This window comes from Neolamprologus brichardi, chromosome 7 (assembly GCF_056152115.1).
Source record: "Neolamprologus brichardi isolate AB-2024 chromosome 7, ASM5615211v1, whole genome shotgun sequence".
In the NCBI taxonomy this organism is placed as follows: domain Eukaryota; kingdom Metazoa; phylum Chordata; class Actinopteri; order Cichliformes; family Cichlidae; genus Neolamprologus; species Neolamprologus brichardi.
The window spans coordinates 56484497-56506351 of record NC_142110.1 but is presented as its reverse complement, the minus strand read 5'-3'; the positions used below and the strand labels follow the sequence as shown (position 1 = coordinate 56506351).

The 21855-nt window shown below is 38.5% G+C and overlaps 1 protein-coding gene across 2 annotated transcripts in view; it reads right to left on the bottom strand.

Annotated features, from left to right (window-relative positions):
* The window catches only part of rph3aa (rabphilin 3A homolog (mouse), a), a 44573-nt gene extending 34696 nt beyond the window's left edge, over positions 1–9877 (bottom strand). The window contains exon 1 of one of the 2 annotated variants that reach the window (XM_035913862.2): positions 9768–9877. In XM_035913862.2, the coding sequence (XP_035769755.2) occupies positions 9768–9868 (101 nt within the window). In that variant the 5' untranslated portion in view covers positions 9869–9877. The remainder of the gene's footprint in view (positions 1–9767) is intronic. The other variant, XM_006804695.2, reaches the window with a different exon arrangement.
* Between the last annotated feature and the right edge of the window lie 11978 nt (positions 9878–21855).

Below are 21855 nucleotides of genomic sequence, written 5' to 3'. Positions count from 1 at the left end.
GAAATGACTGTATTTAGTCTGTGTAGAAGAGGAATCGGCAGGACAAAAAACATATTCCTGTCAGAACATATTGTTTACAAGTAAACTAGGGGATGAAAGCAGGACGAGAACAGTTTAGTTGCTCATGAGGATGCATTTCATTTATTTATTTATTTAGCCCTAGACTCTGGAATAACTTGCCACTTGATCTTTGTTCTGCAGAGTCTATACAGTCTTTTAAATCCTGTCTTAAAAATCACTTTTTTTACTTTGGCTTCTAATTTGAGTTCAGTTCAAGTCCCACGACGTTTTTTACATTGCGCTGTCATGTGTTAGTTTGTTTTTATTCAAATGTATTCTATTTGTTTGATTTTGTTTGTTGTATTTATTTTTTATTGATGCATGGTTTTATCTTGTTTGTTTAAACTAATGTAAAAAGCAAGTCAACCTCGGTAAACCTGTTTTTTTTTTTTTAATGTGCAACAGAAATAAAATTTGCGCTGACCTATTTTTGCCAGTGGAATATTCACTATTGTATGGAGTAGAATTACAGTTGTTTTTTTTTACAGTTTTTCATGTTCCCCAGAGGATAAACCCACATACTTGTGTTGATTCCCTTAGTTTTCATTTAGTCCCACAATGGGGTTGACATGTTTTGTTTCAAGTGAAATGAGAACTGTATACATTTCAATTTAAGTTTGTTCATGGTACAAAAAGGATACATTTATCTAAACTTCAGTACAGCACTAACTTTAGTACTTTTAATTTATCAACCAAAGTAATGCAATAAGTACTGGATGAAATTACATTTAACATTACATTTACACAGACATTCATGATCTCAGTATGATGAGTCTCCTGACTTTAGTGAGCCCCTTACTTCTCCTCTGACTGACATTGACATATTTAGTTTTTAGTGAAATATTTTAATACTTGGGAAAAAAAGCAGCTAAAAATTTTTTAAATGTAGCTGTTCATTTGTCAAGTCAAGTCAGCTTTATTTATATAGCACATTTAAAAGACATCAAGTATCGGCCAAAGTGCATTTGTGATTCAAATATCAACTACTACTACAATGATCACATTTTGAGCAGATGTTCAGATTACCAAAACATATTTTGGTAATCAGGGGTGGCTGTAGCTCAGGTGGCAGAGCGGATCAGCCACTAACCAGAAGGTCGGTGGTTCAATCCCAGGCTGCTCCAGTCTGCATGCCAAATATCCTTGGGCAAGATAATAACCCCATGTTGCTCTCCGATGCGTCCATCGGAGTATGAATGTTAGATGCTTAGAAGTGCTTGTGTGAATGGGTGTGATTGGGTGAATGAATTAGCTGTATAAAGTGCTTTGAGTGCTCGGACAGAGTAGAAAAGCGCTATATAAGAACCAGTCCATTTATCATATTTCACCAGAGTTTGGTGGATTAGCACAATCAGTTCCTGAACTAAATTCAGACTGTGTCCGTATCCCAACATTTACATAAGGCTAGATCTATGCATAGATTCAGTGTCCTCAAACTTAAATTTGATTATTACTTCTGGAAATAATGTGTACAAATATGTAGTGGTACATTACAACAACACAAGCAAAAATTTTTGTTCACATTAGTACATTTCTTTAATTTAATGGGTCTCACAGTGCCTCAGAATGTTTTTGGGTAATGTACTGAACCCCAGTGAGGCATCTAATATTCCATTTGTCTGACAGAGTGCTGTATGCATGGCAGTTATATAGCACAGTCTTACTCACTACTTAAAGCACTTGTAGCCACACATTTCACTGATAATTTACATGGCACTTTTATATGTACTATACCTTGTACCTTGTGTTAATGCAACCAACCAACAGAATAGCTGTTTACACTCATGTCTTAGGACTATTGGAGGGAGCCAGCAGAAACTCACAGAGCCACACAAAAATACCCCAGCTGGCAAGGAGATTCAAACCTAGAACCATTTTTCTGTGAGATGACAGTTGTAACTACTGTGCCACCGTGCTGCCCAAATCTGTTTCGATTTATTGTCTATTTGGATTTAGAGCATTCTGATAGCTTTAAGCATAAGACCCCTACCATTCATTAAAAAGGGTCATTTGTTGCATGTGTTCTTACTTCCTGTTTTCTCTTAGGTTATATAATTAGACACTAATAAGAAAAATACATTTTAATGCAACTGCAGCATATATCTAAAAAATATGTTGTCATTGGCAGGACTTTTTATTAAATTAAAAGCAGATACATGGAACAGGAAAAAATATTGTATCGGCAGCAGTGTGTATACACTGTGTTCACTTCACTGTGGCTGCCGTGTGTGTGTGTGTGTGTGTAAGAGCACATGCCCATATGGTGAGCGAAGAGTGGAAATCACAGATTCTGTCTGTGTGTAAACACCAGGGGCAGCACTGAAACCATTACACTGAGCAAACCAGAACTAACTAACTATCTCTCTCTCTCGCTCTCTCTCTCTCTCTCTCTCTCTCTCTCTGTGTGTGTGTGAAAGAATGCAGACAGAGGCAATTTCCACACTGCTTACATTAATGCAAAAGAGGTTGGTTTAAAAAGGGTGGCAAAGTTATAAATACTTTTAATCTTCAAGCCAAGATTGTTTAGAAATCCATTAAGTTCTCAGAAAAGAAGAGCATGATCTTCTAATGAAGCTGTTTTTCTTTGCGTCATCAGATGCAAACTTTCTTCCCCCACGCCCACCAATTAAGGATTAATTTTTTAATTTTTCAATGCATTTGAGAGAAACACTTGAAAAGCAGGAGGTAACATTTATAGAAATGAATTGCTGCAACAATTTTCAGATAATGTGCAGTTTATTTTAAATCCAATTGATTTGTCTTTTGGATCTTACCGTTATCTCGAGAACTGGTGATTTCAGACAAAAAGATTGCAGAGAGAGAACAAAGTGAGCTTTTCAAAGTTGGCTATTTCTCAAGAGCTGAATTTACTAATTCAGCTGAATGACAAAGAGATTGACTGTCTGACAAGAGAAGAGGTGCTACAGTAAAACTGTGAATCCAGAGAGAAACTATTGTCTAGGCTAAGAATGCTATTTGTTCTTCACATATTCTGTTCTAGTCTATTCTTAGCAACAGTGGGAAGGAATAACCTATAAACCTATATTAATATTTATTCACAGAAAGAGAACTCTGATAAAACCAGGCTTAGGGAGATGCAGCACAGTTGAATTGTGAGAAGAAAGAGAAGCAGGAAAAAATAAGAGTGAGAATTAAGAGAAAAGTGCAAAACACAAATTACAAGAGAGAAAAGTTAATGATATGCAGTAGCAGGTATACATAAATGCATCTGACTAAAAAGGGGTAGGTGGAGAAGAAAGGAAGGAACAGCTCATCCTGCTTTCACACCTCAGTCTAGGAAGGCCCACAGCAACTTATAGTAACATATTGCTCAGGGTCACCTGCACTATAAAGCTTTATTTTAGGCCATCTGTTTCTTGAACCCAAATGGGAAGCTATTTCCATGGGGGAGTAGCCTGATAGCTAAAGATTGTGCCTTCTTTCTTGCAAACTCTGGGAACCAGATGTAAGCCTGCAATCGGAGATAAAATACTCTACTTGGATTATATGATATTTAGAGGTTTTTAAGATATGATGATCATTCAGGGTTAGGTATTCTATTGACTAGCTTAGGAATGGTAGCTGCATCCAGTAACAACTCATAGACAAGAAATGAACTTGGTGCACTAGTGTACCCATAGAGTATGAAGACATCTAAAGTCCTTTCAGTTTCAACTGCATCTTTTAGTGGTGAATGCTAATTTTTAGTAGCTAAATTAGTCACTTTTCTACCAAGGCTCTTCTTGCCTCTTGTCTTTGTGTTAGCTTGTTTCTAGTGCAATGATATGGAGGTCGACTGACGTCTTCTAGTAATTACAAAACAAGGAAAATTCCTTGCAAAAGCATATGAAGTATTTAACTCAATGCATCTGTTTTTCTGGAATCCATTGACAGTAGGACCCCTGTATGTAGGGTTTTTTTTTTTTTTAACCAAATAAGCAACCCAAATAACAGTTTGTTGTTAGTTGATGCACAGATCGCTGGTGGCATATTGTGTGTTGGACATTTTTGCCCTGAGGCTCCTGAAATAATATTTGGGTCATGCAAGGGACAGATTCACACAACAGCAGCACATAAAAGTGTCGTATCAGTTTTCTGTTTACAGCTGTGCTTCTGTTAGATAATCACATCTGCCCACCTATTCTTCCTGTCTGTGAACAATTTAAGTGTGCTCACAGTACACAGCTAATCAAACAATCCTAGCCACAGCGGATTTGTGCAGCACATCTGCTGTTCCTGCTGTGTTGAGACAATTCCCACTGAAAACAATAATGCCTCAGCTGCAGAAATGAGGAAGAGTATAACCAATTCAATGGTCAGTATTACTACATGCTCCAGTGAATGAGCTCATGTGGAAACAGCCTCCACTGGAAGTAATGGGAAATCTGAAATTCATCAGTTTCAATTGATTGTTGTAATGGATTAGGGCAAAATGGACACGACCCCTACCGCGACACCAATTTATCATCAAAAAGGCGATTTCACTCACTTAACTGGAATGGTGCAAAACATATGGCAGCTGTTTATTTTTTACCCTAAAACATACAAAAGATTTGTGCCCTATGAATGCATTTGATATTTATTAGATGAGGTCCTAAGTTGGAGAATGAAGATGTCTTAGATACTCTACCATAAGCTAATGCTGCAGCATTTCTCTTGTAATCAGTTTTAGAGTAAAACTGCAACATTATCTCTTAGACTTTGTTTGCAATAAAATGTCTGCATGTAGAAATCATAAGTCAGGTTGCAACAAACTCTAAGGGAACTCTACTAATGGTAGGTTAATTTACAATTATTTTATCATTAAAGGCTGGAACTATAACAAAAACATATCTTTCAATTAATTTCAGCTGGTACTATCAATATTCAACAGTTTTGTTTTATTTACCATCTCTGTACTAGGATTTTATTTTTGTAGTTTGTTTATTTTTCTGTGTTCATAGGCAGGTTGACATATACTTATGCTCTCAAGGCATTGGATTTTAGGAAATACAAGCTTCTGAGGGTGGAAGTTTTTATTTAGTTAGTCAGTATTATTGTTTAATATTTAAATTACCAACTATAATATCTCCAGATATCCGCAAAAGCATCTTTATTCTCTGACCCACAAGGCAACCTCTGGGGCCTTTGTGCCAAAAACTGCAGTTCTTCTAATGGGCATTTGATGTCAGTTCCAAGAGCAAGTCAGTCCCCATAGATGCCCATGTTAAACTGCACAACTAAAATAGCATTAAAAAGCATGTATACAGCCTGGTAAAAGAAACCATTTTGGTAAATGGAATGATTCTTATATAGCGCTTCTCTAAATGGTAAATGGCCTGTATTTGTATAGCGCTTTATTTAGTCCCTGTGGACCCCAAAGCACTTTACACTACATTCAGTCATCCACCCATTCACACACATTGTAACCACAGTTGCCCTGGGGCGCACTGACAGAGGTGAGGCTGCCAGACACTGGCGCCACTGGGCTCTCTGACCACCACCAGTAGGCAACAGGTCAAGTGTCTTGCCCAAGGACATAACGACCAAGACTGTTGGAGCTGAAGCTCGAACCGGCAACCTTCCGATTACAAGACGAACTGCCAACTCTTGAGCCATGATCGCCTGTACTCTCCTAGAGCACTCAAAAGCTTTTATGCAACATACCGCATTCACATTTTTTATGCTTAAGTTTTATACTTAACTCTATTATCTATCTTAACTTTATTAGGAAATAATACTTTGACTAATACTTTGGCTTGCTGTGAAAAAATTGTGCACTTATTAGCATTACATTTTTTGTCTCTGTGTTGCACCTGTATAGTTTATGGATTGCTTACTAACCAAGCTAGCTAGTTTTAGCTCAAGTCCACCCTGTCATCCAAATATTGTCACTTCTTGTTCCTGAAAACCAATAAACACAACTGCAAGTCCATCATTGTTATCAGCCCGTACTCTGAGCCAGTGTCAGAATATGCACTGTATATGAGTCCATAACAACACAGAGACCAGAACTCTAGAGTTGTCTAGTCTCTGTGCTGTAATGTGATCTGAAACATGACTGAAACTTTTCCTACATACCATGCAAGTTAAACAAAAAATGTCTGAAGCTGGTGAAAAAGGACTTTTTCAAGAATCTTAGTAAACACAAAATACACACAATTCTAAGTGAAAGTGTTTATTATTGAAGGGGGGGGGAATCCAAACCTACATGACCCTATGTGAAGAAGTGTTTGCCCCCTAAACCTAATAACTGGTTGGGACCGTCAGGACTTAAAAAGCCAGTCCAAAGTCTTCATTTTGTTTTTATTAACCCATTCAGAGGTGGACTTGCTGGTGTGTTTTGAATCATTGTCCTGCTGCAGAACTAGGTCATGAACAGATGGCCGGACATTCTTCTTCAAGATGTTTTGGTAGACAGCACAATCCATAGTTCGATTTACCACAGCAAGTCTTCCAGGTCCTGAGGCAGCAAAAGAGCCTCAAATCTCACTACCATCACCATATTTTACTATTGGTATGATGTTCCTTTTCTGAAATGCTGTGTTAGGTTTATTCCAGATGTAACGGGAGTCAAATCTTTTTGGCTCTTGTTTTTGGGGGGGTGGCTAATGTGAGATGAGTGCATGTTGTTTCTGGTCAGGACTGGTTTTCTCCTTGAACCCATGGATGACATTTTTGCCCAGACTCTTTCTTATTGTTAAATCATGAACTCTGACATTAACTGAGACATCTGAAGCCTGCAGTCCTTTATTGTTGTTCTGGGTTCTTTTGTGACCTCCTGGTTGAGTGCCATTGGAGTAATTTTGGTAGGCCGGTCACTCATCGGAAGCTTCACTGCTGTTCTTTTTTCCTGTTTTGTGTATAATGACTCTCACTGTGGTTCAATAGAGTCCCAAAGCCTTAGAAACATCTTTGTAACCCTTTTCAGACTGACAGATGTCGGTGACTTTGTTTCTCAGGTATTCTTTAAAGCGTGATATGAAGTGTTGCTTTTTGACGTCTTTTAGCCTGTTTTACTTTGTCTGACAGGTTCTATTTAAGTGATTTCTTGACTCAGCAGGTCAGGCCTGAGTGTGTTTAATGAAACTGAGCTCAGCTTTCCAAAGCATGTGGTTAATGGTAAATGGTAAATGGCCTGCATTTGTATAGCGCTTTTCTAGTCCTTAAGGACCCCAAAGCGCTTTACACTACATTCAGTCATTCACCCATTCACACACACATTCACACACTGGCGATGGCAAGCTACATTGTAGCCACAGCTGCCCTGGGGCGCACTGACAGAGGCGAGGCTGCCGGACACAGGCACCACCGGGCCCTCTGACCACCACCAGTAGGCAAACATGGGGTTAGTATCTTGCCCAAGGATATTTGGCATGCAGCCAGGAGGCAGCCTGGGATCGAACCACCGACCTTCTGATTCACAGTTAATTCATGATTTAATAAGAGGGGCAATTACTTTTTCACACAAGAGCAGTAGGCTTGGATAACTTTTCTGAATTCATCAATGAATTCATCATTTAAAAAATGCATTTTGTGTTTACTCAGGTTATCTTTGTCTAATAATAAGAATTTGTTTGATGATCTGAAACATATAAGTGTGAAAAATATGCAAAACACTATGAGGAGGCAAACACTTTTTCACACCACTGTATATACATATACATATGCGATGATCATTAACAGAAGATAATATTCACCTCCTTTTCTTTTTTTTCTTTTTTAAGACAGTATGAGATGTATTTGGTAATATTAAGTTATAAGTTATTTTGTACTTCTGTCCAGCGCTTTGGTCAATGTTGCTGTTGTAAATAAATGTGCTATATAAATAAAACGAACTTGAACTTTGAACTTTTTCCCCCTCCTCACTGCATTCATCCCAGACGGAACAGAAATGAGCATCCTCACATTAACCACACCCACTCACATTTACACCTCCCCTATTTTCTTCACCAGCTCTGTGTTGTCTTGTTGTTTGTCTTTAAGTATTTAAATCCTGTGATGTACCACTCTAAATGTTGTATTCCTTAAAATACTGCTCACAAAAAAGAGAAACAAAACTGCTGTCAGATCCCTCAGTAGATGGTGGAGACCAAAAAGTGAAACAAAGTTTAGAATGTCTGACTTACATTATGTTTGTAGATACAAAAAAACAAGTGAATGAAAATGTTTCCACTGCATTAAAGGTGCAAGCATTAAAAAGCAGGTATTGCTGGTTAAGATAGCTGTAACAGACCTTATATTGACAACTCTTTTATCACCAAACTGCTTTACTGCAAAAAGCAGCTTTCAGGACAATTAGGTATCGAAAGGAAATGTCCCAAAAAACACAGACGCAAGAAAAAAAGCCAAGCAGTAAGATGGTTTTCCCCTGACTTCAGCAATCAGGGTGTATAGAGCTAACGTTGACCATTTCTCCTCAAGCACATTAGCCACATCAATCAGGACCTGAGAGATCAGCACCCTGTAATCCACAGGCATCCATCTTGTTCAAATTGCAGCCAATGCACCTGATTTCAAGGCTTTTCAAGGGATTTTTAGCAGGGATTATAGGCTGCATGGGAAAGAAGAGGGGGCTCAATGAACCCAACTGTTGAGACGATAGAACGAAGATTAAAGTTATAGTATTGCTTATCAATTTTACATAAATTTTCCTCCTCTCCCTTCATCTCTGTGTCCTCAGTGTTGACTTCTTCAGTGTCACTGCATGTTACACACTAAGTTGTGGGTTCATTCCCTCTGCAAATAGATGACAGAACCAGCCCAGTTCTCAACTGCTCTGACATTATTGCAAACTCTAGATTGATTTCTCAAGCTTATCATTACAGTATCAAGAATATTAAAAGATAAGAAAACTAGAAAAATTACTCAAAGAAAATTCTGAAGTGAAGTACAGACTGAAGAGAAAGCCCCTACCACCTAAAAAACATACCAAATATAATAATATAATTATATATTATATATATTATTATATTATATATCATATATAATAATTCATTAAAAATGGTGGAACATTTATGCCGGCTCTGTCCAACACTAAACTAAAATAATAAATAACTGATAAAAACAGTATCGCCCTTAAAGCAAAATTTTTAAAGCAGTTTCCATCCTCTAATGTAAACCATGACTGGAAAGGCTTGTCATGAGTAGTTAGTGTGAAAGAGGATAAAACACACTTGACTGCTTGTCTACTAAGCTTTTACATATTACAGAGCCCGACTGACTGGTTTTAGCTTATCACAGCTACACCATTGTCAAGTCAAATGTCAGCCAGCAAAGAACAAGAATTTGTAGTACAGGCATTAGGTAATTTGTTCAGTCAAATGCAAAATACAAAAAATAAAGAAATATTTTTGAAATATTTATCATGTCTATATTAATGTAATGTCATATAATTGTATTAAAATGAATCCAAAATATGCTAATATGGATAAAGAATTTTCTAAACTTATAAACTGGTGTCAGAGCTTTTACATTCTTTTATTATTTAAAAGAGGAAAAGGAAAATATCTCAATTTAAGTGTTTTGAGTTAGCACTCATTTTTTAAAGACTGCTTGAATAACATTTAAAGTAAACCAGAGACTACGCAAAATTCAGAGGTAGCAGTGAAGCAAGGAAGAAGTAAAAGAAACAAAAATGGAAAAAAAAAAAAAGTCTAAACTAAAAGCTTTCCAAGGTCATTTTCTTTTTCTCATTAAAATAAATGAAAGAGGGTGTGAGGACTTACCTGAGGTGTTCAGACAGATGTTGTGTTGTTCTTTTTTTCTGCCAGGAGCAGGCTGCTTCAGTGTGACACAAGGTATAATGCCAACAGCACAGCTTCAGCATTCAGCATCCTTTATATCACTATCCTCACTGACAGCCTCCTCAGCACACACACTGTAGTAAGAGCATCGCTCCTCCTCCCTTCTCTCTTCATTTCTCTCTCTCTCTCTCTCTCTCTCTCTCTGTTCAACTAAATCCGTCCACTCTCATTTCATCAGCAGAAGATGAAATGGTGAGGTCACAAGTGCTGCCAAAGTGAGCTATTTAAGTCAACCTAAATACAATTCACCATGCAAAGTATTTGTACTCCATTGTATCTCAGATACAAATGTTGCCTTTTTTCCCTACTACATTTACATCTCAGTTAATGTATTGATGGATACATCTTATATGTAATCAAATGATACGATTTTGCATAGTTATATAGACTACATTAGATTTTTCTTGCCACAACCTTATTTGGGAATTGCCATTCCAAATTGTTTATTCTGTTTTTAAAGCACTATAGAACTATATGAAATAGTTACTGAATAAAATGCATATTTATTGACACATAACTATTAACAATACAATCATGTCACGTGACATCACATACAAGCAAATTCCATGTTGTCATTTCTTTCATTTATTTGCTTTTAGTCCTTTTAGTCTTTCACTGGTATTTATTATCTTTTTCCATTTTTTGCTTGTTGGCGTGGTTAAAATTAGTCTGTAACTTAATTGTATTGGTCTTACTTGCTTTATAAAGAAAGCTTAACATATAATAGTAGTAGTAAAATATATTTTATATTGTACTGCTACTTCTACATAAGTAAAGGAACTGAATGTTTTTCCTTTTTGTTTTATGGATTTTAAAACCACTCCCATCCATTAAAATTTTCTTCTTATTCATGCACTGCAAAAAGCTTACATTAATGTACCATATGGGAATATTTTCTAATAGGTCTATTTTTAGTGCTTTCTTATCCCTCAAGCAAAACAGCTGCACTTATTATGTGCAATACAATCCAAATGCAATAGGCTTCCTGCACTGTGCAATTAGGACCCATAATGATTATGTAATTCTATTATTCAACAAAGGTAGCCCAGAGATAACCTTAAGCAATTTTCTAGGCTAGTCCCTGGAGCAACAAAGCCAAACGCTGTTATTGTAATTCACCCTAATATGTGAAATGCACCTTGGGGTCGTAGTAGTGAAAAAAGGCCTCATTGTGAGTGAAGCCACTTTGATTTACTGAATTATGGTTGGTAAATCCCACAGATCTGCTTTCTGTCATCTAAAAGTTCAGCTTAATCTAAACAGCTGCCAGTCATTCAAACTGTGCAAAAGGCTGACCCGCCATTGCCCTCTTGTGGCTCTTTCATTGTACAGTGAGTTATCTGCCAATGGCGTTCCCCTCTCTGATGCCCTGTAATAACACTATATTACAGACTTAATTGACCATAAATTTCCCTGGTTTAGAAAATTGCTCAAAATTATAACTTAATTCAAGCTTGAAAAAAAGTGCCACAACAGGGTTTTTGTAAACCACAAGATTTGAGCAAAGTGTCATGCAACAAAAAATGGGCATTTGAGTTATGCTTACATTTGTTAAAGAATAAAAAGTCTTTCCTTAGTCTTCACATTTCAGATTTTTGCATCCTCATACAAACACACAGGAAGTGAAACAGACTTTAAAAATTAATGAATTACTTAATTAAATGGTGCAGTTTTATTTACAGAATACTTAGGGGTTGTTGTTTTTTTTTGTTACAAGCGAAACTTCAGAATAAATTAAATAAATCAATTATTTAATTAAACTAGATCACTGTGTAAAACTATATGTAAACACAGAGAAAATATATATTTTAAAAATATATTATATTTTCTGATCCCCTGTTTGTTTGTTTGTTTGGTGGGTGATTGGTTTTGTGTATTAAGTGTTGTTAAAAGCTAAATCAACTTTAAGCGTTTTTATATGCAACAGATGTGAGAACTATTGATGAATAGAAGACCAACATCCACCCTGATTAAGAAGTGCCTGGAAGCTCAGTGCAATAACATCAACACAAGACCTATGGCCTATGGGGTTAGGGTTGGCCTGTGCCTCAGAGCCCTTGGTGGCCTGATTGTGCTGGCTGGTGTCCTTCCTGGGCTTTAGTTCTGTGCACTGTCCTTTGACTCCTGCAGTGCTGTGGGCTCCTCTTCCTGTCTGTCCATGCTGCCTGGGTTACAGCTGGTTGTTGTAGATTGTGTAAAGGTGACCCACAGACTAAACATAGTAGCAGGAGGTAAAATGCAAGCTGGGACAGTATACACTCAGAGAATAAGTGGTTGTACAGAAATCAATGGTGGTTGAGAACAACAGGACTAAGGTCCTGTGGAATGTCACGTTTCACCGACCAGTAAAGCACTTTTGGACCAGGACCAAGCACAAGGAGCTGTGTCATGGGTTGTCATTGAGTGGTTGTCAGTTGAGGCCAACCACACATGATCGAAATCGGGATTCACCTGCTGACAATGAGCCTTGTCAACAGTCAGCTATTTAACAGTGTGGCTGGCCTTCGATCAATGCTGGATTGTTCAGTGTATCTATTAGTACAATTCCAGCTCATAAAAACTGAAGTGTGTCACAGTCCGTCATGTTCCAAAGATCTCTTGTAAAATCATTACGTCTTGTTTTGTTAGGTTACCACGGGAGGAGAAACGGAAGGAGTGAGCACTGCTGTTTGGATTACTCTTACACAGAGCACCACACGGGAGTCAGGAATTTTGCCATGGAGGAAATTGCTGTTTGGGACACTGTTTGCTTCAAGTTGTTTATTCTTACACTGTAACTAAATTCACTGTGGTTCGCCAGGAAAGTCCTGCGTTTGGGTCCTGTCCTTAACAAAGCATGTCAAACTGAAGGGTACAGTTGTGATAGATGTGGCAATCCGAATGGAGACAAACATCAGAAAGAAGAGGAATGAGAATATAAGTACAAAGTGCTGAAGGAATAACTAGAGCAGATGCAGAAGGTAAAATCTAAAGTAGTCAGGTTTGGTTGTAAGGAGGTGGTAAAGTAGGTCATCTACCAACTGGAAGGTTGGTGGAAGATATTATAAACATACATGTCAACAAGAAAAAAAAATTGCTCTGGTAGCATGTGTGTCCTTCTCAAGCTCAAATCCTCTACATAATGGACGGGAGTTTTGAAATTCTACTCAGTATATTAATTGTTCCTAGAACTCTGATCTTCTGGATAGAGACCTCAGATGTTTTGCCTGGAGTCTAATTCAACCTGAACTAAGGATAAAAGACAGTCACGGGTTTTGGTTTTTGTTTTCTTTCCATTTTGTTTGGGGGTTTCGTGATTTTTGGCAATCGTGGAAGAAAAAATAAAAGTGTGTTGAGAAGATGGAAGAATTGTGACGGGTAGCACAGGAATGAACACAGAAGCAGACACAAAGTGATTCGATGCAAAGGTGAATTTATTTAGAAGTGCGCAGTGAATGTAAACTTGGAGAATGTCATGGAATGGCTGGCCTGGAATGAAAGAGGGAGAGAGAGACAGGAGTTACTGAATGGACTGGTTTGCCCTGCGAGACGTGGAAGGTAGGATAGATGGGAAGAGTGGAGGGCAGCATGAGTTTCAATGCTGTGGAACTGAGCACAGAGTCAATTTCATACGGTCCAATATACCGAGGAGACAGTTTTCTGTTAAGGGATTTGAGGGTTATATCGTGGGCGGCCAGCCAGACCTTCTGTCCTGAAGCGTGCTGTGGTGCTGGGGCACAGCATTGGTCCGCATACCTTTTGTTACGCACTGCTGTCTTAAGTAGCACGTTGTGGGTCTGATTCCAGGCCTGCCAACAGTGCTCCAGGTGATGTTGGACTGATGGCACAGCTAGGCCAGCTTCAGTGGAGGGAAACAGCAGGGGTTGGTAACCCAGAAACACCTCAAACCGAGATTGACCTGTGGCAGAGGTGGTAAGCGAGTTATGTGCGTACTCAAACCAGGGTAAGTGCTGTGAGGAGGCGGGATTCTGGGTTGTCACACAGCTAGGGATGGGTATTGATAAGATTTTCACGATTCCGATTCCATTTTCGATTCTTTATCGATTCTTTTTTTTTTTTTTTTTTAAAGGAGAACACTAAGGTCGATTAGCTTAGAACTTTGTTTTATATCTTCTCTTTGAACAAGATAGAAATTTAGGAGTAACATGGCCTTACAAACCCAGCAGTGTGATCTTAAGAGATCCACAGCCTACGGCTCTTCAATGGGGTGTCACAGGGTCCCCAGGAAAAAAATTGTAAATGTAAAGTAATAAAATAAATATTCTTCTGTAGCAATAACAAAGTATAACATAAATTATTCTGTAGCAATTACACAAGAATATCCAGTAATGTCCCTGCCTACAATTAAACACATTCACTTACCGAAAATCGGGGGCATCTGCTGTGGCAAACAGGTGCAAGCCTTTTACCACAAACTTAGTCACTGCTCGGTGACATTCGTCTATCCTGGCCTGAAAGGAGACGCTACCGGTAGACTGTAGCAAGAACTGCCAGCATCTGAGCCAGCCAGGCTCTGTCTCTCTCATCATGGTCACCTAAACGCACAGTAATGGCAGGTTTTGTAATAAGGCAGATCGCGCTAACATAATCTGCACTGTTAGTTGATTATTTACCTGCCGCATTAACGGGAGAGGACGTGCAAACGTTACCACTGCTGCTGGGTTAAGATTCACGAGTCCGGAGCAGAATTAAAAACACGACATTCATTTAAGGTTATCGCGTGTTTTGTGAGCAAATGCTTTTGCATATTCGTAGTGTTTCCTCCCTTAAATGAAATATCTACTTAGCAAGTATTGCAAGTTGCCCTGTTGTCATCCGTTCTCGTACTGATGAGCAGCCTTTGAGCAGCGACAGGGCTGACTAGGTGAGTATTGAGAAGGCGTGGAAGGTGAACCAGGAAGCCACTACTGTGAACTGTTACTGTGAACATAACATACAACTACTCAGAAAACAACTCAAGGAAAACACAAGAGAGCCAGAGCCAATTTTACCACCATAGTAAGGCAGACAATGTGGCAAAGAGTGGAGGTCCAGGCTGCTCCTTAAAACTGCTGCCTTACTGCCAGTAATGAGTTACAGGTGGGCTCGAAAGTTGCCACCCCTGGGTGCACAGCTCTCTCAGCAGGGAAGAGTAGTAGATCCCTGAAAGCTGACACTTAAGCCATGTCAGTAATTAAGAAATAAAAGGCTGTTGGTCCTGATAATATACCTTTCAAGGCACGTAGTGTGTGATGTGTAGGAGAGAAGGCAGTGGACCAAATTGTTTGATATGAATGTCTTGGACGTCAATGTCAAATGTTTTTGGACTGAAGGTACCTGCATTGCAACCACACATTACTCACCAAATTTATGGGATTTCAATTATTGCTTACTTTCTTCAAATTCCCCCAAAAATACAGGAAAAGTTAAGTGGATTGACTTATTATTATTTTTCTTGCTTGTAATTTTTTGTAACTAGTCACAGTTGAGCTAGTCAGTTTTATGGTGGGGTTTGAAATAAACCAGCCTCTCTTTACTAGAAGATGTGTCTTTTGATATTCAGGCTGTATTTTGATATTAGAAATATTATACGCTTTTGTTGAATGCAGAAACATCACTTGACAGCATTCTTTGCCTTCATGTGGCTCACAAATGGGAACACTCACATTGGCTCCGAGAGCACAGTGACTGACTAATAAAGCCTGGGACTATTATGGTCTTCCACCAAGCTGATATTTACTTCAGGAGATTCTGAAAATATCCTTTCATCTACAGAAGCCTCTGAGGCAGAGGTTCCAACATGATTCTGTGTCACTTACGTGTGTTATTGCCACAACCTCATTTTTCAGGATTTAGAGCTGGGGGGTTAAGTAAAACGTTAATCATAGTTTATCAGATAAATTCAAATACAATGCAGTTATCCTTAGTCAAAGTTAAATTTTAGGAATGTAGAGGAAAATTCAGAGGAATGAAAAACCTATGTGATTTAAAAAAAAGAGAAAGGAAAAGACAGAGAGCCATGGTTAATTACAAGTGACAGATAAATGCCAAATTCATGACCGGGCATGCTGAGAGCTTAAGGTCAATGACGTGTGGACTCTGTGTGTTTGTGTGTCTGCGTGTGCGCTTATAACTGCCTGCCTACCCAGAATAAAACTGCATGTCTCTGTCTAGTAATGTCATTAATCACCTTTGGTAATAAACGCAGTTGATGCCAGGCCCAGAAACTGTACAGTTTCTTGGCGGTTTGCTCTATATGCCAGAATCCCTGTAAGTGTGTGTGTGTGTGTCTGCAGTACAGATGTCATAACCGATTAACAACTTAGTAGCAACATAAAATACCCCTAGTGAATTGTATCTGGTAATGCACTGAATCCTGTGAGTGAGTGGTTGCGATCTGAAAGGGTGTCTTGTAGCAGAACTCAAATTGTCCCGAAAGAGTAACATTATTTTTCATTAGGAATCAGGCAGTATGTCTCCCTCCATCACTGAGTGTTACACTGAAATACCTAGCGAGAAAGAGGGAGGGCAAAGAGGCAATTCATATAAAGAGAGATACAACTATAAAAATTAAAACTGCAATAAGTGTTATTTTCTGTTTTTTGTTTGCCACTTTGAAGAAGCAGAATATATTGTGACATCACAAATGCAGTGCATTACTGGACCATTGTTCATGCATGTCTGATTTGTGTACGAATATACCATGTTGTGGCAGAGGTGTGATCTCTGGCTCTGCTGCAGGGGAGGGGTGGCATGGCAGGCTCAAAAAGCAGCGCTGTGCAGGCTGCCAGGGCAGCTGTGGACAATCCAGTAATCAAGATCTCCCATATTTAAATGATGCTGGGACCAGAGTAGGAGAGAGCTGGAGAGCTGTCCAACTGGAGCTGAAAAGTACCAGTAAAGTTGTACATTTACAATAAAAATTGCTTCACAAGCACATTCTGTCTAGTGCGTGGTGACTGGGGTTCACACATGTGTTTGAAAGTTATATTGTGGACGCTGGCCAGCCACTGAATGGTAAGCTCGTGTGTTGTAAAATGACACAGCCATACATATGAGTGAAATGAAAACCGTTCACTGAATGAAATAAAACTTTCCAAATTGGTAGCAGCAACAAGGGGTCATTGTGTCAATAATGCATGGCTAGAAGAAGGAAAAAATCATCTTGAAGAACATATATTAGATCATATATTTGTGTGATCACAGCACTGTCTTACTGGCTGGAAGAAGGAAAAACATTTGCTTAAACAACATTGGTACTCCTGTCTACTTTATTACAACACCTTTAATTGCTGTAGTTGCACATAATGCGGTGCTACGTTTTGCACCTTACATGTGACAGTTATCTTGGCTGGAGCTACATGGTAGCATTGCTAGAATCAATGAAAATCATTGTGCTTTCATTTTTTTTAAATAGCTTTTATGTTCCTCAGCTAACAATGTAAAGTATTTTAATATATAACAGCATTTCATTATATACGACTTTTACATTAAGACTTTCTGTCAAGGCAATGGCTAAATGTAAAAATGCTGTAGGGGCAGAAATAAGTAGAAGTATTTTTGGCTGCTCAGCTGTATGAAATGAAGAAAATAACATGTCTAGCATGTCTCATCTGGTCACAACAGCATGCTCTGAAGCTGTCATCCTGGCCTGGGGTCAGTGAGATGTCAGAGACGCGTCTGGGTGAGCAAAGACACCCAGGAGCAAGGAGACAAGGAACCCTTTAAACAGATTAGGAACTAGGTGATTTATTATTTAGACTGTGTTTAATGAAGCACTTTTTAATTGTGTGTAATTTTACGCTAGACACTGCACTTCTTCTGATTCATCTGCAACACTGTGGAAACAAAGGGCAGCCTCTGGAGATGAAAAATGAAGCCTTACTGCAGTTCGTCTAGGTACCAGTTGAGGCTGGGTGCAAATGAGATCCCCTCTAAACTTTCATGTTGAAATGTCTATCATTACAGGATTTAAAAAGCATTTTTACAACATGGCATCAAACAAAATCTTAGCCTCTATGGATAGTTTCCTTTATAACAACTCCAGGGCCAACACGTTGGATCAACTTTTTTATAACTCATCCACCTGGATAATTGAGTTATGGGCATTACCATATTGATTGACAGATGTTCCAATCCTAGTCATCATCTCTGAGGTCTCATCCAGTACCAGGGGCAGATCTAAAGAAATTTTCTTAGGGTGGCATGGAAATCAGTGGGGTGGCAAAATTACACAAATGCAGGAGTTACATTCCGCATGGTTAAAATACATCAAATGCAGTAAGTATAGACATGTTTAATATAAATATACTTTGTAACTGTAATATTTTCTTTAACCTACATAATTAAACATTTCAGTTACATAAAACATGCAAATTTTGATTTTATGTACTATATAGTCTATATAATAAATAAGTATGTAGTCCAGTAATTATAAAATCCAGAAAGCTATACAACATGAGCTACACTCATTTCCACAAATGATGAAGGTCTGGCTGTTTTAAAAATGTAGATAATCAGTAATCATATAACTCTTAGTACCATTAATGTTATTATTATTATTATTATTATTATTATTATTATTGCTGTTGTAGTTATCTTTTGCTCATTAATTACATTTCCAAAACACCATGTGCCAAACAATTCTTAGAATTACAATTAAATTTTAATAAAGTTCTGGAAATGGCCATAAGGCTCTTGTTCTTTCCTGGTTGGCACATCTCTGCAACATAGTTTGGAAGTCTGGTGGTGGAACACGGCACCAGCACTTTATCCTCTGAAGAACATTGTCGACAAGTTTGCCCAATTGGTCGATATGTGTGTGTGTTTTCGGACTTGGAGACAGCATTTAACTGCATCTCTTAGAGTTGTTTTGTAGCATGAGGCATCATGTCTGTTGTTACAAACTGGGCATTAGTAGAGTTGCAGTGACAGCTTCAGGTTCACATTGTTGGAACGACTCTGTTGATGGTTTTTGAACAGAACTTCTACGTACATACATTGGTGTAAAAAAGTGTTTCAGATCATTGAACAAATTTAAATATTAGACAATGATAACACAACTAAAGACAAAATGCTGTTTCTAAACCAAAGTGTTTATTATTTATGTCAAGGTGCGTGGCGAGAACGGGACCCAAATGCAGGACTTTCCAATCAAAGACAGTGCGTTTGATTTACAGTGAGACATGTAAACAATCGTGAAACAGCTTTCAAAGAAGTGGTTTCCGTGAACGTGCTCCCAACTCCCGCTCCGTGCTCCGTGGTGTGACAGGCAAACAACTCCAACACTTGATATTTACAAATGCTCCAACCCCATGACACACTCCTCTCCAAGTTCCTAACAAGACAAGGTGTAGAGATCAGTTTGGTGAACTCACAAAAACACACACACAGACTATTTCCACTCAGAACTGGGACTTCACTAACTCAGTAACTTAACGATCCAGCGTTGACTCAAGCTCAGTCAAACAGTTTAGTAACCACTTTGCAAAAGTGATCAGCAGCACCTGGAATCGAGATGGAAGACAGGTGTGGCTGGCTTCAGCGTGGGAAAGACCTTCTGGCCTGATGACGCCCATAAACTGGCACACTGGAATACACACATACACATAAAGGAGGAGCCAGGGGACTGGGAGGGGAGCCAAAAAAAAAGAAACACAAAGAAAAACACACACACAAGCAGATCGACTGGCGGAGACTGCCAGACGATCACAATTTAGGAGGGAAAATCTAAACCTACATCGTATAGTGAAAATAAAAATGAATATTTAGGGAAAGAGATTGAGAGATATGTCACTGTAAGACACTATATAAAAGTTACTAGACCAGTTCTAGGTTGCAGGAGTGGTGGAGCACAGCACAGACCAGAACCGGAAACCTTTAAATGAAAAGCTGGCATCTTTAATAAAACAAAAAACATAAACTAAACAAAATCAGTGGGAGCTAAGTAGGTCACACTTAACTTTTCATAGTTCAAGATAGTTTTAGTTAACCCAACTTTGTTCCAGATTTTGCTGTCAAAAAATATTTGGCATGATGTCTTCATTCAGACTGAATTCAAGTATTATTTCCTCCCTGTCTATTAGTGCCATCACATTGGATGAACTGGTGCGACTGATCCCAAAACTCAAACAAGTACGAGAGGGACTAAAGCTCTGTGGTTTAGATGACGTGTGGGCACACCCTCATCAGATTTGCCAGTAGCTCTTAGATTTAAAGCATTTTAAACAAAAGGCAGAAAAGCAACAATAAAGGTTAAAACCTCAAGATGTTTTCCAACATTTTCGGACATCATTTTAGAGACAACCTTAAACATTACTTATTACTTACCACTTTGTTAATTCTTGTTGATGGCTAACATGCAGCAGAGGATAATTTGCACTTGGCACAGTCTTTATGGATCCTTAGTCCATTTTGCACCGATTTACAGATGGCTCTACAATAGATGTACCTGGTTCAACTTCCAGTCACAGCCGTGACAAATGTCCAACGCAGTTCACAGAAGCAGTGCCAAAGTCTTAAAACTATTAAAGTCTTGAGAAAATAAGTTCTCCAGAAAAAGCTTCACAGTTTAAAGTGTTTCTTTGGTAGAGTGGGGCTCCTGCTGCTGCTCTCTTCCTCTGCAGCCTCTCTCTTCACACCCTGTACAAACATCTTTAGAAACTGACAGAGCTCCGACATGATACCTCTGCCCTCTGAGCTGCAGTCCGTGACTCTCCAGAGGTTTGTCATTTCACTTCTCTGTTCTGTGCGATAAATATATATATCTTTTGCTGCTTTTTATTAACCAATCTTTTTTCACACAGTAAATTAAATAATTTGTGCATTACCATCTGTGCATGTTTCCAGCTGTGTGTTATGAGCATAAATCATGAAAACATGGACAAACTCTCTCTCACACACTGCAACAGATTACACCACATAACCAACCGTTTGTAACAGTGCCATTACAGCGATAACAAAAACTATTCAGCTTTATTAACTTTGATACTTTATCCATCAGTTATCAGCCGACACATTATTCTCATAATTCTCACATTCGGCTTGTTTCTTACGTTTCTTGTATTTTTGCACACCACTGTTGCTTGTGAAGCTTGCACAAAAGAATCTCACTTACATGTGCTGTACCAGTGTACCAGTAATGTGACGTGACAATAAAAGTGATTTGATTTAACTTTAATAACTTACATACTTCACTCATTCTTTGCAAACTAACACTTTGATGAACACTTGAAAATGGTTTGTTTTGTTTTTTTTTTGCTCATCTGCTGACATTCGAGCTCCAGTTAGTTGCCGCTCTGCAACTTTTACTCTTCATCCATTATGTTTTCATAATTGACGGTTTTATGGCTTTTATGACTAAGGTACAATTTAAATTGTTTCCTCATGCTTAATTTGCATTGCAGTTGGTTTCATAATACCAACCCTGGAGTTATCAGCAGCAAATTTGATGCTTCAACTGGAGTATGGAGCTGGCATTGATGTTCATGCTTGATTACATAATTTCAACACATTTGGTAAACAGTGCAGTTATGTATACTAATTTTATATGTTAAAAAATAGCAGTAAACTCTGGAGCAGAAAGTCTAGACAAAATACTGCAGTTTCTCTAATGACTCCAAAATTGTCTCTCGCCACATCTTAGCCCAGCAACAGATTAGCAACCTATCCAGAGTGTTGATGAGGTGATGAGAGCTCACAAGCCCAGAATCCCAGTTGGTCACAACCAATAGCAAAGACCAGGAAGCTGAGAACAACAGCATGCTGTGTGAGAAACATGCAGGAAAGTCTGCACCAGCGTCCAGAGCCCCCACGTTGATCCAGAAAAAGTCAAGCAGCATGTATGTATGGAAGAATCCTAGATGAATGCAGCATGAAGTCAATTTGAAATAATTTAACATGTTTATGCAGATTCACCTGTATTAGTGTTGTTAGCATAAATTTGCAACAGTTTGTGTCATCCTCAAGGCTAAAACCATTATGGTTCCAGCATGTGATATTTTAATTTCCAGCTGACGATTAAGTAACCATT